This window comes from Rhinopithecus bieti, unplaced genomic scaffold (assembly GCF_001698545.2).
Source record: "Rhinopithecus bieti isolate Rb0 unplaced genomic scaffold, ASM169854v2 scaffold_7870, whole genome shotgun sequence".
Classification (NCBI taxonomy): Eukaryota; Metazoa; Chordata; class Mammalia; order Primates; family Cercopithecidae; genus Rhinopithecus; species Rhinopithecus bieti.
The window spans coordinates 681507-697390 of record NW_016805645.1 but is presented as its reverse complement, the minus strand read 5'-3'; the positions used below and the strand labels follow the sequence as shown (position 1 = coordinate 697390).

The 15884-nt window shown below is 44.8% G+C and overlaps 1 protein-coding gene across 2 annotated transcripts in view; it reads right to left on the bottom strand.

Annotated features, from left to right (window-relative positions):
* Positions 1–688: 688 nt before the first annotated feature.
* Positions 689–15884, bottom strand: part of CUNH17orf67 (chromosome unknown C17orf67 homolog) — a 36516-nt gene continuing 21320 nt past the window's right edge. For both annotated transcript variants that reach the window (XM_017873115.1, XM_017873116.1), the window contains 2 exons: positions 4484–4620; positions 689–1129 (listed from right to left, as the gene is read on the bottom strand). In XM_017873115.1, the coding sequence (XP_017728604.1) occupies positions 4504–4620 (117 nt within the window). In that variant the 3' untranslated portion in view covers positions 689–1129; positions 4484–4503. The remainder of the gene's footprint in view (positions 1130–4483; positions 4621–15884) is intronic.

Genomic DNA, 15884 nt, shown 5'->3' with positions numbered 1-15884 from the left:
ATTTGCAAAGATAAACAAGGGAGGGAAATCTCTGCTTCAACACTTATAAAGAAAGAAAGAGGCCGGGCGCGGTGGCTCAAGCCTGTAATCCCAGCACTTTGGGAGGCCGAGACGGGCAGATCACGAGGTCAGGAGATCAAGACCATCCTGGCTAACACGGTGAAACCCTGTCTCTACTAAAAAATACAAAAAACTAGCCAGGCAAGGTGGTGGGTGCCTGTAGTCCCAGCTATTCGGGAGGCTGAGGCAGGAGAATGGCGTAAACCCGGGAGGCGGAGCTCGCAGTGAGCTGAGATCCGGCCACTGCACTCCAGCCTGGGCGACAGAGTGAGACTCCGTCTCCAAAAAAAAAAAGAAAGAAAGAAAGAAAGTGGCCGGGCACAATGGCTCACACCTGTAATCCCAGCACTTTGTGGATTGCCTGAGGTCAGGAGTTCGAGACCAGTCTGGTAACTATCGTGAAACCCCGTCTCTACCAAAAATACAAAAAAAATTAGCTGAGCATAGTGGCGCATGCCTGTAGTCCCAGTCACTCGGGAGGCTGAGGCAGGAGAATCACCTGAACCTGGGAGGCAGAGGTTGCAGTGAGCCAAGATCATGCCACTGCACTCCAGCCTGGATGACAGAGTGAGACTCCATCTAAAAGAAAAAAGAGAGAGAGAGAGAGAAAGGAAGAGACCACTAAAAGTAAATTTAATACCAATGTTTATTAGGGCAGAAAAGAAGAGGAAAAAAAATATATGACAAAACAACTCAGCAACCCCAAGTGGTATGCTTTACTACTCTGAACAAGGATTCCCCAAATTCCTTAGGGCAGGCAGCCTGCCCCAACTCTGGGTCTGGGAGTTCCAGCTCCATCAGCCCCAGGTAAGATTCTGGTTGTTCCCACTCTTGCAAACTGATGGAAAGACCTTTGGCAGGTGTCTATGCTTTAAGATATTGGTTTTAGTGACTTATGCAGGTTAGTAAAATGAAGCAGTATATATATTTGCCATTTCCAAGGCAATCTTTGATATGCCCACAGTTCACAAGGTCTGAAGACATCCATTTCCGCAATTTAAAAACAAATGTAAAAAGCAGCCTTGTCTTGTTTCAACATTATCCAGGTTGTTGTCTATTAAAATGCTTGCTGAAAAAGAACAAGAAAATAACATTAGGATAATGATAATGATTGTGGTGGTGGTGGTGGTGGTGGTGATGATGGTGGTGGCAGTGATGGTGATGATGGTGATCATGGTGGTGGTAATAGTGATGACGGTTATGATGGTGGTGGTAGTGATGATGATGATAGTGGTGGTGGTGGTGATAGTGATGATTATGATGATGGTGGTGGTGATAGTGGTGATGGTGATGATGGGGTTGATGGTGATAATGGTGGCGGTGGTGTCAATGATGGTGGTGGTGGTGATGATGGGGTTGATGGTGATGATGGTGGCAGTGGTGACGATGATTGTGGTGGTGGTGATGATGATGGTGATGATGGGGGTGATGGTGGTGGTGGTGATGGTGGTGATGGGGGTGATGGTGATGGTGGTGAGAATGGTGGTGATGGTGATGATGGTGATGGTGGTGATGGTGATGGTGGTGGTGGTGACGGTGATGATGGTGGTGAGAGTGGTGGTGGTGGTCATGGTGGTGGTGATAATGATGATGGGGGTGATGGTGGTGACGGTGATGGTGATGACGGTGGTGGTGGTGTTGGTGATGGTGATGATGGTGATTGTGGTGGTGGTGATGGTGGTGGTGGTGACGGTGAGTGGTGATGGTGGTCATGATGGTGGTGGTGGTGATGATGGGGACAGTGGTGGTGGTGGTGGTGGTCATGGTGGTGGTGATGGTCATGGTGATGATGGTGGTGATGGTAGTGGTGGTGGTAGTGGTGATGGTGATGATGGTGATGGTGGTGATTGTGGTGGTGGTGATGGTGATGATGGTAGTGATGGTGGTGGTGGTGGTGATGGTGATGATGGTGGTGATGGTGGTGGTGGTGGTGATGGTGATGATGGTGGTGATGGTGGTGGTGTTGGTGGTGGTGTGATGGTGGTGGTGGTGGTGGTGATGGTGGTGATGGTGGTGGTGGTGGTGATGGTGATAATAGTGATGATGATGGTGGTGATGGTGGTGGTGGTGATGGTGGTGATGGTGGTGGTGATGGTGGTGGTGGTGATGGTGGTGATGGTGGGGGTGATGGTGATGGTGGTGGTGGTGATGTGATGGTGGTGGTGATGGTGGTGGTGGTGATGGTGGTGATGGTGGGGGTGATGGTGATGGTGGTGGTGGTGGTGGTGATGGTGATGATGGTGGTGATGGTGGTGGTGGTGGTGATGGTGATGATACTGATGATGGTGGTGATGATGGTGGTGGTGATGGTGATGATGATGGTGATGGTGCTGGGGGTGATGGTGATGATGGTGGTGATGGTGGTGGTGATGGTGGTAGTGATGGTGATGATGGTGGTAAAGAACAAGAAGGAGGAGGAGGAGAGGGGAAAAGGAGGAGACTAAGGAAGAGGAAGAGTAGACCAAGGAAGAAGAAACACCATCCAGCTGTCATTTTCTGAGCACTTCCTATGTGTGCCAGGGCAACACTAACTATTTTCCAGGCATTGACTTTTTAAATCCTAGAACCATAAGGAAGGAACCATTACTATCCTTACATTACAAATGAGGAAACTATTCAATCAGGCATTTTTTTTCTAAGGTTATTCAGTCAGTGACTGGAGGACTCATTATCTGAAGTCTGTCTGATTCCCAATTCCAAGTTGACACATTTCTCCAGCTACCGCTTCCTTGTATTTACATAAGTGGGAGCTGCCTGGAGTGAAGCCTCTGTGGAACCCTGTGTTTGCAGGAGCTAGGCACCCAGGCTCACCAGCAGTGCCTGTCCTACCAAGAATCAGAGGCCTCAGTCACCCCTTGGAGGGTACTACTGTAGAGCTGAACCCAGAAACCTCTCCTTTAACTTCAACTGCACAACACTAATAAGTGCTTTAATTTTTAGAGTCATTTACTATGCACCAGGCTCCCTAGACATCATTATTACCCCAACTTACAGAGGCAGAAGCAAAGAGTCAGTGAGGTTAGGTGACTTGCCCAAGGGCACAGAGCTGGAAATCAGAAAGTCAAACTCAGCTCTGGCCAGTTCCAGAGCTTAAGCATCCAATTACTCCAAGTTCTGTTTTCTGGAAGAAGCCAAGTGAGGGCTTCCAGTGCTAAAAGACAAAGGCCCTTGGTGCAAGGGAGGCCAGCACCCTGGGAGTTGGGAGCCAAGCCAAGGCACACCAGAACCCTGACCTAGAATAGAGCTCCAGCAGCTGGAAGAATTAGAAGAGGGATGTAGCCCACTCCTACCCCTCAAAAGCAGAACTTCTATTCCACTGCCAGCAGGTGATCCTCTCACTATCTGTGAAAGCTTCCTCAGAGTGATTCCATGCCCACACAGACACAGGACTGTGCAACATGGTCCACATAAAGCAGGCAGATTTATGGTGGTCAGAAGCCTAGCATACCAACCACTGCTTAGCATGAGTTAGTAGCTTAATCATGCTCGGTTAGCTCCTCTTTAAAATGGGGTTAAAGTGCACACCCTGCAATGACACCAGGGTGTTAAAAGGATCATATAAGGCAATTTATGTTATATTATAAAGAGTGATTAATAGGAGTGTACCTGTGTCAATTCACAGTAGCACAAAATAAACAACAAAGGTATAAGATTTCTCTCACCACAAAGATAAACTATCTGATTATATCTTATCCTGCTTGGTCCATAAAACTTACAGAGGAGAAATGAAATTCACTGGGCTTACCCTCTGAAGGAACTTTTCTACCTTATCTAACAGGATTTGGAAAAGGGGGAAGACGATGAGGACAGACAGGGAGAAGCAAACGGCCTCATCTAGGCACAGAGGTACACAGTTGGGGGCATGCAGGGTGTGGGGGGAAAGCTGGGCAGTCCCCTGCTGGTAGGCTGAAAACAGAAGCCCTGGGAAAAGGGAAAGACAGAGGGTGGGCTGGGCAGATTGGCAGCCTTGAAGGCTGCAGGAAGGCAGTGGGGAACATGAGTGAGATCTGGAAAAGAAGTTGTTGATCCTGATGACAGTAGTGATGATCGTGATAGATGTCACAGGTTGACTCCATGAATGCTGAGCCTCCCGAAGAGACCCGAGTCTCAACAAAATACACTTCTCCAGATTTGGGGTCCAGAGAGAGGTTTTCTGCATGGCAAATAGGGTCACATCCCTCCTCATTTGGGATCACTTTGTGACTCAATAAAAGTTGGGCTCCCCTGTGTGTCCCCCAGCACTCCTCTCAACCTGGCTCCCCACTATGTCTCCTGCCTCACTCTTGCCACCCCCACTCCAAACCCATAAACTGCTAACCAGCTGGCCCCCTGAGGCGTGGTCCAGAAAGTCTCCCAGCCCATGCCATGCTATATGCCCCGCCACTCCCTCAGACAGAGGCCAGGGAGAGAGAAGGAGACGTACCGAGGCTGGTCGTGATCCCCTTACACAGGATGAACCCTGTTCCTGTCACAGTGGGGTTTGCAGTGAGGGTTCAGCCAGTGCTCCAGGAACTGCTCCTCGGCGCGATGCTCCAGGGCGAGCAGGTGGTGCATGTGTTCCTGTCAAAACAAACCACACTGAAGAAGGCTTCATCTACAGTAACAGCCGAGGGGTCAGCATGCATGGCGTGGCTCTGGCCCCCTAGACAGGGCAGGATGGGAGGACAGGCAGGAAGGAGAAATCGACAGCCCGTGCCTCTCAGTAGGGAAGATCAGTCAGTATGACCCACCCGGTGGGCAAAATAAAGAAGTCTGACAATACTAAGTGCTGAGCGGGTGGATCTCCATGAAATCATGGAACAACCACGTCAGAAAACAACTGATTGCCTGTAATCCAGAAATTTCACTCCTACTTCAGTGGACCTCAAATTTTATCAGATACCAGAGTCACCTGGAGAGCTTATTACAACACAGATTGCTGGGCCTATCCTATAGTTTCTGACTCAGTGGGTCTTGGTTGGGACTTGAGAAGTTGCATTTCTAACAAGTTCCTAGCTAATAGTTATATTGCTAGTTGCTCTGAGAACAAGAGAAACTCTTATATCAGGAGAGGTGTATAAAAATGTTTATAGCAGCAATAAATTTGTCATAGCAAAACACTGGAAAGATGCCAAATAGACTCTTACAGGAGAATGAATCAATAAATTATGGTAGGGTTATGCCATGGAATATTACACAGCAGAGAACATAAATTAATTATACTGTAGCTATATACAACAACATAGGTGGGTCTTAGAAATAGCATATTGAGTGAAAAGTCCAAGTAACTACATTTATAGCATGACACTATTTTTATGAAGTTCAAATATGCATAACTAAATAATGTAATATATTACTTATGGCTATATGCATTTCTGATAAAATCATCTTTTTTAAAAGACAAAAAGGGATAAGCAGAAGAAAGCTAGGGTTGCTATGCTAATATCAAACAAAAAGACTTTAAAATATAAAAAATGTTACTAGAAATAGAGAAGCATTTTGTAAAAATAGTCTGGCAGCTCCTTACAATATTAAACATAGAGTTACCATTTGTACTCCTGGCTAGCAACTGTACTTGTAGGTATATACCCAAGAGAAACAAAAAATGAATGTCCACACAAAAACTTGCACACAGATGTTCACACCAGCATCATTTGTCACAGCCAAAAACCAGAAGCAACCCAAATGTCCACCAACAAATGAATGGATAAATAAAATGTGCTACTTCCATATAATGGAATATTATTTGGCAATTAAAATGAATAAAGCAGTGATCCCTGCTACTATACGGATGAACCTTGAGAACATTATGCTAAGTGACAGAAGCCAGTCACAAAGGACCACACGGTGTACGATTCCGTTCATATGAAAGGCGGCCAGTCCTACACATCAATCTGTCCACAACAGAAAGCAGCTCCTTGCCCTGACTAGTCCTGCCCCTTACTGTGGCCAGCATCTCCATCTACTCAGGAACCCACTCCAGAACACGAACTGTCATTGCCTCCTTCACCCTCAAACTCAACATAGGACTGAGCATTAGGACATTGAGGTTATCTCCTGAATAGTTCTCAGATGCCCTCCCTCATCTCTGCCACTTCCTTAGGTCAGGTCTTCACCATTGTCCACCAAGGCTGCCGCAGACTCCTGACCCCTCTGTCTGTCTCACCCATCTGTGTTGCATTCCTCCCACCCCATACCTCCTCCCTCCTCCATCCCTGCTCCACTCTGACAGAGTGACCCAAAATGGTCAAAGGTGGCCCACCAGGGCCACCTTCCTCCTCAAAGACGTCGCCAGTGCTGTCTGCCTGCAAGGAGTCAGCGCCTGCCTCTACCCATGGGTTTTGTCTGTGGCTCTGGATAATGTACTTGCAAGCCAGCAGATGAGTGCAGCTTTGCGTAGGATTCCCCACCTTCCCCCACTCCTCACAACAGCAGGGAGTGACCCTGCCTTCCCACCTTGGTCTACAATTGTCATTGACAGCCTTTGTTAATCTCTATGCTTCTCAAGAACACAATTTCTCCCTGAAATGGTTGCCTGAAGAGACTTTAATGAAGGGATCATTCACAGCCATGTGAGTAGGGTTAAGGGAACTATCAAAGAATATTCTAGCACCCAGGGACTAGCAATACGGGGAAGCCATGACCATGCCTAAGTTTGCAGGGCCAAGGGTGGAGAACCCTTAGAGGAGCCATTAGGCCTGGGGCCAGGGGGGTGGGACTGCTGTGGTCTTGGGGGCACAGCACAGCCTTTGCAAGGCAAGGAGGTAACAGGAAACAAACAGCCCGTCCTCTCCCTCCTCTTCCCCTCAGTCTCCTGCAGGGCCCAATCAGAAGCCAGCCGGCCAGGGAACCAAGGGATTCAGTCTACAGGGGTCAGTCTCCTTGAGCACATAGTGGGGCACAGCAGGGTGGAGGATGGACTGGGGTCAGGGCAGAGAAAACCCGCGTCAATGCCAGGATGATGAGGAGTGGCAGGTGTGCTACCACCAGAGAAGGGAGCAGACAGCCCAAATAACAGAGGGCCATGGTAGGGCCTCTCTGCAACCTGCAGCTCATCAGCCTCTGAACATACCCATCCTTTGCATGAAATTTTTGTCTTTGCATCTCCTCTCTCTCTCAGTTTGCTCATGCTCTGCCCTTTATCAACAGGAATGTCATTTCCAGCCTTTGGGGCTGGCCTTCTCCTCCCAACGTGCCTTGGTCTTCCCCAAAGCCAGTTCAGGCTGTGAATTTTCTGTATATGGGTTACTCATGGCATTATGTCCTATAAGTGACGCATAAAACAGAAAAATGATAAATCAACAGGACCTCTCTTAAATAAAAGAATAAAATGTGATTTCTCTTGTCTTAGTCAGTTATAAGGTCTCCTCCTTCCCTCTCCATCTTCTGGTGCAATCTCTGGCCTACAAGAACTGCCTATCATACTGAAGGTGGTTCATCATATCTCTGCTTATGGCAACCATATCGCTAGTTAAGCAAGAAGCTTCAGCGCACTCCTCTTCCTTGCCCTCCCAGCATCCAAGCAGCCTAACTCCTGTGAATGCTCCTGGATCCCTTCTACCCAGCCCGACTGCCTCTGCCCAGCTTAGGCCCCAGCCCAGGCCCCAGCCCTGGGGCTAGACCCCTGCCACAACCTCTGCAGGCTCTTACTACCCCTTGTCTTACCTTCTTCCTCTGGTGGAATTTTTTACTGTTTTGTTTTGTTTTCTTAATAGGCTTTATTTTTTAGAGCAGTTTTAGGTTTGCAGCGAAATTGAGCAGAAATACAGTGCTCCCATACATCCCCTGTCTTCACACAGGCACAGCCTCCCCCACTACCAACATCCTCCACCAGCATGGGATATTTGTTACAGTTGATGCACCTGCATTGACACATCACCATCACCAGTCCATAGTTGACATTAGGGTTCACTCTTGGTATTACACAAAAGCATGGCAGTTGGGCACCATGGCTCACGTCTATAATCCCAACAATTTGGGAGGCCGAGGTGGGCAGATCGCTCGAGCTCTGGAGTTCGAGACAAGTCTGGGCAACATGGTGAAACCCTATCTCTACCAAAAATACAAAAAAAATTAGCCAGGTGTGGTGGTGCATGCCTGTAGTCCCAGCTACTCAGGAAACTGAGGTGGGAGGATCTCTTGAGCCCAGGAGGTAGAGGTTGCAGTGAGCTGAGATCGCACCATGGCACTCCAGCCTGGGCGACAGTGCGAGCCTTTGTCTCAAAAATAAAAAATAAATAAAAATAAAAATAAAAGCATGGCACCTACATATGCTTCTGATAAGGACCTCAGGAAGCTTCCACTCATGGCAGAAGGTGAAGGGAAGCTGATATATGCAGATCACATGGCGAGACAGGAGGCAAGAAAGAGAGGAGGTGCCAGGCTCTTTGCAACAATCTGTTCTCATGGGAACTAAGAGTGAAAACTCCCTCATTACCACCATTCATGAGAGATCCACCTCCATGACTCAAACACCTCCCACAAGGCCCCACCTCCAACACTGGGGATCAAATTTCAACATGAGACTTGGTGGGGCCAAAAAAACCACATACAAACCCTAGCACTACCATTGCAATATCAGCAATATCACACGGAACAGTTTCACTGCCCTAAAAATCTGCTTTGCTCTGCCTGCTCATCTGCCTGCTCATCTGCCCAACCCCTGGCAACCACTGATCTTTATACTGTCTCTATAGTTTTGCCTTTCCCAGAATGTCATGTAGTTAGAATCATAGAACATGTAATCGAATTTTCAGATTGGTTTCTTTTCTTTAGTAATACGCATTGAAGTTTAATTCCATGTCTTTCCGTGGCTTGATATAGCTCATTTTGTTTTAGGGTTGAATAATATTCCATTATCTGGATGTACCATAGTTCATTTATTCACTCACCAGGACATCTTGGTTGCTTCTAAGTTGGAGTAATTATGAATAAAACTGCTATAAACATGCGAGTGCAGGTATTGTGTGGATCTAAGTTTTCAACTCCTTTGGGTAAACACCAGGGAGTGTGATTATTGAGTAGTATGTTAAGAGTAGGTCTGGTTTTGTAAGAAACTGCCAAACTGTCTTCCAAAGTAGCTGCACCATTTTGCATTTCCACCAGCAATGAGTGAGAGTTCTGTTGCTTCACATCCTCACCAGCATTTGGTGTTGTCCGTGTTCCGGATTTTGGCCATTCTAATAGGTGTATAGTGGCATCTCACTGCTATTTCAAGTTGCCTTTCCCTAATGACGTATGATGTTTCACATGCTTACTTGCCATCTGTATATCTTCTTCAGTAGATGTCCATTCAAGTCTTTTGTCAGAATGGGTTTTTAAAAATAAAAAACAAAATAGCTTTATTGGTTTTATTTTATCACAACAGTGATACATATTACTTTCTTAAAGTCATGTAAAAAAAAAAAAAGAAAGTTATAAAAGAGGCTGAAAATCCCTCTTGATTTTCTGTATCCTGTTGTAAACTGATTTTTTTTTTTTTTAGATGGAGTCTCGCCCTGTCACACAGGCTGGAGTGCAGTGGCACCATCTCAGCTTACTGCAAGCTCCACCTCCTGGGTTCATACCATTCTCTTGCCTCAGCTTCCTGAGTAGCTGGGACTATAGGCACCTGCCACCACACCCGGCTAATTTTTTGAATTTTTAGTAGAGATGGGGTTTCACCGTGTTAGCCAGGATGGTCTCGATCTCCTGACCTCGTGATCCACCTGCCTCGGCCTCCCAAAGTGCTGGGATTAGAGGCGTGAGCCACTGCGCCCAGCCACAGAGTGATACATTTTTTAATTTACTCACATTGCTTCTTCACTTAAAATGCCTGCATGCCTCCCACTGGGCTCAGGAGAAAGTTCTGATTCCTAAATGTGGCTAAGGGCTTTCCATGACCCAGCTATACCCATCTCCTGAGCCTCTTCACTCACCATCAATACACTTGAGCTTTGTTCTCCATCTTTCGCTGAACGGGCCATGCTTGCTGTTCTTTCTAAGGCTTCCAAAGCACCTGTTGTTTGCTCTGCCTAGAACACCCCTGTACCTTCTTATTTTCCCGTCTCATCCTTACCTGACTTTTCAGGCCTCAGCTTAGATGTTACTTCCTCTAGGAAACCTTCTCAGATTCCCCGTGACCCCACTTCTCTGGGTCCCCAAAGCTCCATAGACTTTTCCCAGCGTAGCCCTCCCTGGTCATTCTGTGTGGCAGTGAGCTCTCCCTGAGAGTACGGACTTTATTGGCCTGCCTCATATTGTTTAGTGGAGGTGGTAGGTGGGTTGGCTCATATATTGGTATCAAAATTTGATGTTCCAGCTGGGTGTGGTGGAGCACACCTGTAGTCCTTGCTACTCAGGAGGCTAAGGTGAGAGGATTACTTAAGCCCAGGAGTTTGAGGCTTCAGTGAACTATGATCATGCCACTGCACTTCAGAGCAGGCAACAGAGCGAGACTCAAGCAAAACTCAAAACAAAAACAGTGGCCGGGCGCGGTGGCTCAAGCCTGTAATCCCAGCACTTTGGGAGGCCGAGACGGGCGGATCACGAGGTCAGGAGATCGAGACCATCCTGGCTAACACGGTGAAACCTCGTCTCTACTAAAAGATACAAAAAACTAGCCGGGCGAGGTGGCAGACGCCTGTAGTCTCAGCTACTGCAGAGGCTGAGGCAGGAGAATGGCGGGAACCCGGGAGGCGGAGCTTGCAGTGAGCTGAGTTCCGGCCACTGCACTCCAGCCTGGGTGACAGAGCAAGACTCCGCCTCAAAAAAAAAAACAAAAAACAAAAAACAAACAAACAAAAAAAAAAACTTAATGTTCTTTTTTGTTCCCTCCAAAAGAGAATGGATAGAGAAGGGAATGATTTTTAACTTGGAGTGTGTTTTTGATATTGTCCTGAAGGAAATGTTGGTGCTGTAATTATAGGATATGAACCATTGCAAAGTATGCATAGAACAGGTCCATACAAACTGCAGACCAATAATCAGAGAAGTGGCATTTCACCTTAGGAAAGAGTAGACATACTCAGTCGTACTTGTGATGTGATTAAATTGTTTTTGGCATGTATCAATATCATAAAAAATTCTAAATCATAGAAATCTTCCTGTGGCATTAAGAAGGCTTTAATGAAGGGTCCACTTCAGAACTCTAAGTTTTTAAGTTTTTAGAATACCCTCTAGGAACTCTGCATTCTGTATCAAATGTAGTCATTTAAAACGAAAAAAAAAAGAATGTGCAAAGGAAGGAATTATGAAGTGTCCAACTTTTCTGATTTTTTTTCTTTCCCCCAGGACCCATGCAGTTTGGATTTGTTTTGGTTATGGTTGTTGTTTTCATTTAACTCATCAAAATACACTCAGTGTTCTGGCAGGGAGTCTCTGGGTCAGCTGGGGTGGAAGGCAGATGGTGAGAGGGCTCCTTGTAGGATCCAACAAAGATTCCCTGGCTGCTTTCTGAACATGTTTGCAGATTTTGGGCTGAGTTCCTTCCCTATCCAGGGAGTCTTTGGCCAGAAGAATAGTAATTGGGAGGAACAGGAAGGCCGTGTGCAGTCTTGTAAATAAGGAACAACAAGTTCCCAGCACATAACTTTACTTGTTCAACTATTCTGTGGAAGCAGCACACTGCAGGAACCCCTGCTGCCTGCTTCTTGCTGGCCTGTTGGCCAGACAGGGAGGCATAGAGGCTAAGAGTCTCAGTCTCCTTCAAACCTGGACTCTGTCATTATTGCTTTACCTCTCCAGCCTCAATTTGTTCATCTGCAAGATGGGGATTGCACTAGCACTTGCTTCCTTAAGTTAGTTAACTTGCTTCCTTGGGTTAGATATTAAATGAAATGGTGCAAATAAAGTTTTGTGCCAAATAGTAGCCTGCATTTGTCCCTCCAGATCCATTCTCTCCCCCTTTTCACCTGGCCATGGGACCCAGATTAATTGTCGCCATAGACTCCCTTGGCCTGTGGCTTCTGGTTGGGTTTCATCAGTTGGATGTACCAGAACAGATTAGAGGGTAGGAGGAGGGAGAGGTCCGAGTATTCAATCCCCTAGTTCCTCCCCAATGAGTCACAACCACACCAAGCATAAATACAATCACAAAAGAAATCATTTAAGCTTGAATGTCATCTTTTTAAAGAATTTCCACAGTTCACCCCAGCAATTGGCTGCATCCCTCTCCTGAAGGCCACAGCTCCTAGGAGGCTGTCTCTCCAGCTCTGGGAACCATCTGCCTCCCTTATTCCTTCATGGTCTAGAGACTGTTAACCCTGATCCTTTATCATTTCTTGTTGATTAACCTTAATCCTGCCCATGCCTTTGTAAAAAGTCTCTTTATTAAACACTCTTCAGGTACCCCATCTCCTGCTGGGACCCCAATACTCCAGGGGCTTGGCACACCATTCCTAGAATGTAGTAGGAATGCATTAAACGCTAGCTGTTAACTTTGGTTACTATTAGATAACAAAGATCTGAGTACACACCAAGGTTGTGAAGGAGAGCATCCTTCCCAGGAACTGGTACACAGGAAACTTTCCGTAAAGGCTTGTTGAAGAAAAGACTACAGCATCATTCTTCAAAGCGTGATCTGTGCTCCCCTCAGGGGCCCATAAGGCCAAATTATTTTTAGAATAACACTCAGACATTATTTGTCTTCTTGCTGTATTGGCATTTTCACTGACGTGCCAAGGCAGTGGTAGGTAAAATGACCGGCGCATTAGCAGGAATCCAGGCAGTGGTACCCAATTCTATTAGCGGTCATCGTATCCTTCCCCACCACACACTCACAGTATGAAAATAAAAATAAAACATTCTTAAAATGCCAGTTGCCCTGAAGAATGCCCTGGTGAAACAGTATAGAGCAACCCAAACGGGCATATGCAGGCAGTACTTCTGCTGTATGACAAAGTGCAATGATTTTCACAAGGAAAAGCATGTGTGCAATTGCTGGTGTTGAACTGGCTATGCATGTTTTATGTGCATGTTGGGCAGACATCTTGACAATGAATGAAGTAAGCCTGTCACCTCAAGGAAAACAATTTACAGTATGTATTAAATTGAGCTTCCCAGAGGAAACCGGATTTTTGAAAACTTGCGTCTGCTACAGGAGGCTGGCAACTTCCCAATACTTAAAGACATTTATAATGAGATCACTGGTAATATTAACAAATGTCACTATTGATACACAACACCTTTTATAATTATATACTCATTTGCATCTTTACTCATTTAATCTCTGTCCCTCTCAGCCAAATATCCAACCAGTTTTTTTATGGCAGTGACCAAAGTATATCTGGTCTATGACTTAGTGCTTGGCACACAGTAGGACCACAACAAAGCTCACTGGAAAAATGTATAAAGAAGCAAATGAATAAATAAAATAACTGTTCTTTCCCCATAATCTTGCTAAATCCTCCTTGAAAATTTTCTTGACATCTGTGTCAATCTGCTCATTATAACAGCCTAGGCCAAATGTACATTAAAAGCATCAAAAAGTAATATATATTTCACACTCCTAAACACCAACTGAAATCATCATTGAAGAAAAACAACCAAAACAGACACACATTGAGAACAAGAAAGAAATCAGCACTGGTTTCCATGACATTTCACAATTTACTTAAAATGTTAGGAAAATAATATGCCACAAAGGCCTAAAAAGCAATCATTAGTCAAATCAAAAGGCAAATTGCAAATCTGCTGAAAACCACAAATTCAACAATTGCACTGGCTGAGTTAGAAATGACCCGACATTAGGGATAATCTCAAATGTTCCTGGAGCAAGGAAGAAGAGGTATATGGAAAATAAGTTTTAATTTCTTCAGATTCCTTTCTCCAAGTGTGGGGGGGGTATAAATTAAAGCAAAACAAAACCAATATCTGTGTTCCATGTCAAATGCCAACTGTAATGATTTAAGTATTTCTCAGTAACTAGAGCAGAAATTAAAAGTAGTCCTTTATTATGGCTCTGGACTGGTGTGATAACGAACTTGTCTTCTTGCTGTATTGGCGTTTTCACTGACGTGCCAAGGCAGTGGTAGATAAAACGGCGCCTTAGCAGAAATCCAGGCAGTGGTACCCAATTCTATTAGCAGTCATCGTATCCTTCCCCACCACACACTCACAGTATGAAAATAAAAATAAAACATTCTTTTACATGTTTATAAATAAAACATTCTTTAATGCCCACCAGAACTTGACCTATGCTGAGAATCATAAAGTGGACAGTTACTCTACCAAGGCAGGGCCTTTTTCCAAGAAGGCAAAATCCTTCCTGTGACATTTTTGCAGAATTAAAGATCCATCAGCATTTGGAAAAATTATTTTGCTCATTAGTACAAGCAAGGTAATCCCATAGATAGAATGGTGGCTCAGAACTTAACTGCACTGGAACACTGAAGGCTCAGCCCTGAAGGAAGGCAGAACAGTGCTGTGGGCAATTTACACCTCGGTCACTCCAAACTGGCCTTTGAGGTAATGGGGAACAAAAGGGTAATGGAGTTACTACACACATTTGTCAAAGAGCTAAACATGAAAGTATCTTTTACAAAGTCTACTTATAATAAAGCTAATATGATTTATGCTTGCCAAACAAGAACATTCCTTAAAGGATCACAGGCCAAAATGGAACACTTCCTAGGAAAGTGTATTCCCAGGTTTCACAAGCACTTACAAATATAATCACAAAAGAAATAATTTAAGCCTGAATGTCATCTTTTTAAAGAATTTCCACAGGTCAATCGAGAAATTGGCAAACAATCTCTTCCCTAAAATTTGAGTAGATTAAGAGAAATGTAATGAGTCTAAGTGAGGCAATAGAAAGTTTTTTTTGGAATAACCTCCGGGTTTTACAGCAGAGCTATATCCCACAAAATTTCTACCCTGGAGAGAAGCAAAGAAGGGAATGGAAAGAAGTAACAATCATTTAGTAAATGCCAATACTGTACTGTGCTTGGTGGTGGGGACCCAGAAGTAAAACAACTAGTCCATCTCCTCAAGTAATTTAGACCAGTCTAGTAGAGAGACACTAAAGAGTCAAAAATAGCAACCTTGCGCTGCAAGTGCTATGCTAGCGGGATGTTCTGATTTACTAGGGGGAGGCACCAGGAAGGTCTCTCAAAAACGACATCATTTAAGGTGAGTTTCTGGGGATGAATAAGAGTTAACCAGGTAAACAAGAGCAGAAGATACAACTACAAAAGCAGATGCCATGGGAGGAGAACTTGCAACACACCATCATCCCACATACATTGTTTCTACTCATGGATTTCCAATGCCAATGAATGGCACTAAGTTGCCTATACAAAACCCTACAGGTTATTTTTTATCCCTACTCCTCCCTGCCTGCACCCACTCCTCCTGCCCCAGCAACAGCCCACTGGTCTCCAATTCAAGATACCGTAATCATGTTCCCATCATATCTTTACCTTAAAACCTCTACTAGAATACTCTCTCAGAAGATAGTTACATTGAATACTAAACATAACATGAATTGTTTAAAGTCTTTTGGAAAACAATTCAATAATATATACTAAAAGTTTTAAAAAATATTCTGATTCTTAGACCTAGTAATTCATTTTCTGGGAATATACCCATAGAAAATAATTTCAAATATTAAAAGTATGCACAAAAACGTCCTGAGTGTTGTTTATAACAGAAAAATACTGGAAATGATCCAACTATCTAACAAAAGAGGATAATAGTATGAGGACATGTGTATGTTAATATCAAGGGAAAAAACAGGATAGAAAATTGTAGATACTTTTTTTTAATATATAGGAAGACTAAAAAGAAACACATTTTTTACATGCCTGTCTTTGGGGAGAAGGGGCAGGACTACAGTTGATTTTCCTTTTTTTTTTTTTTTTTTTTTT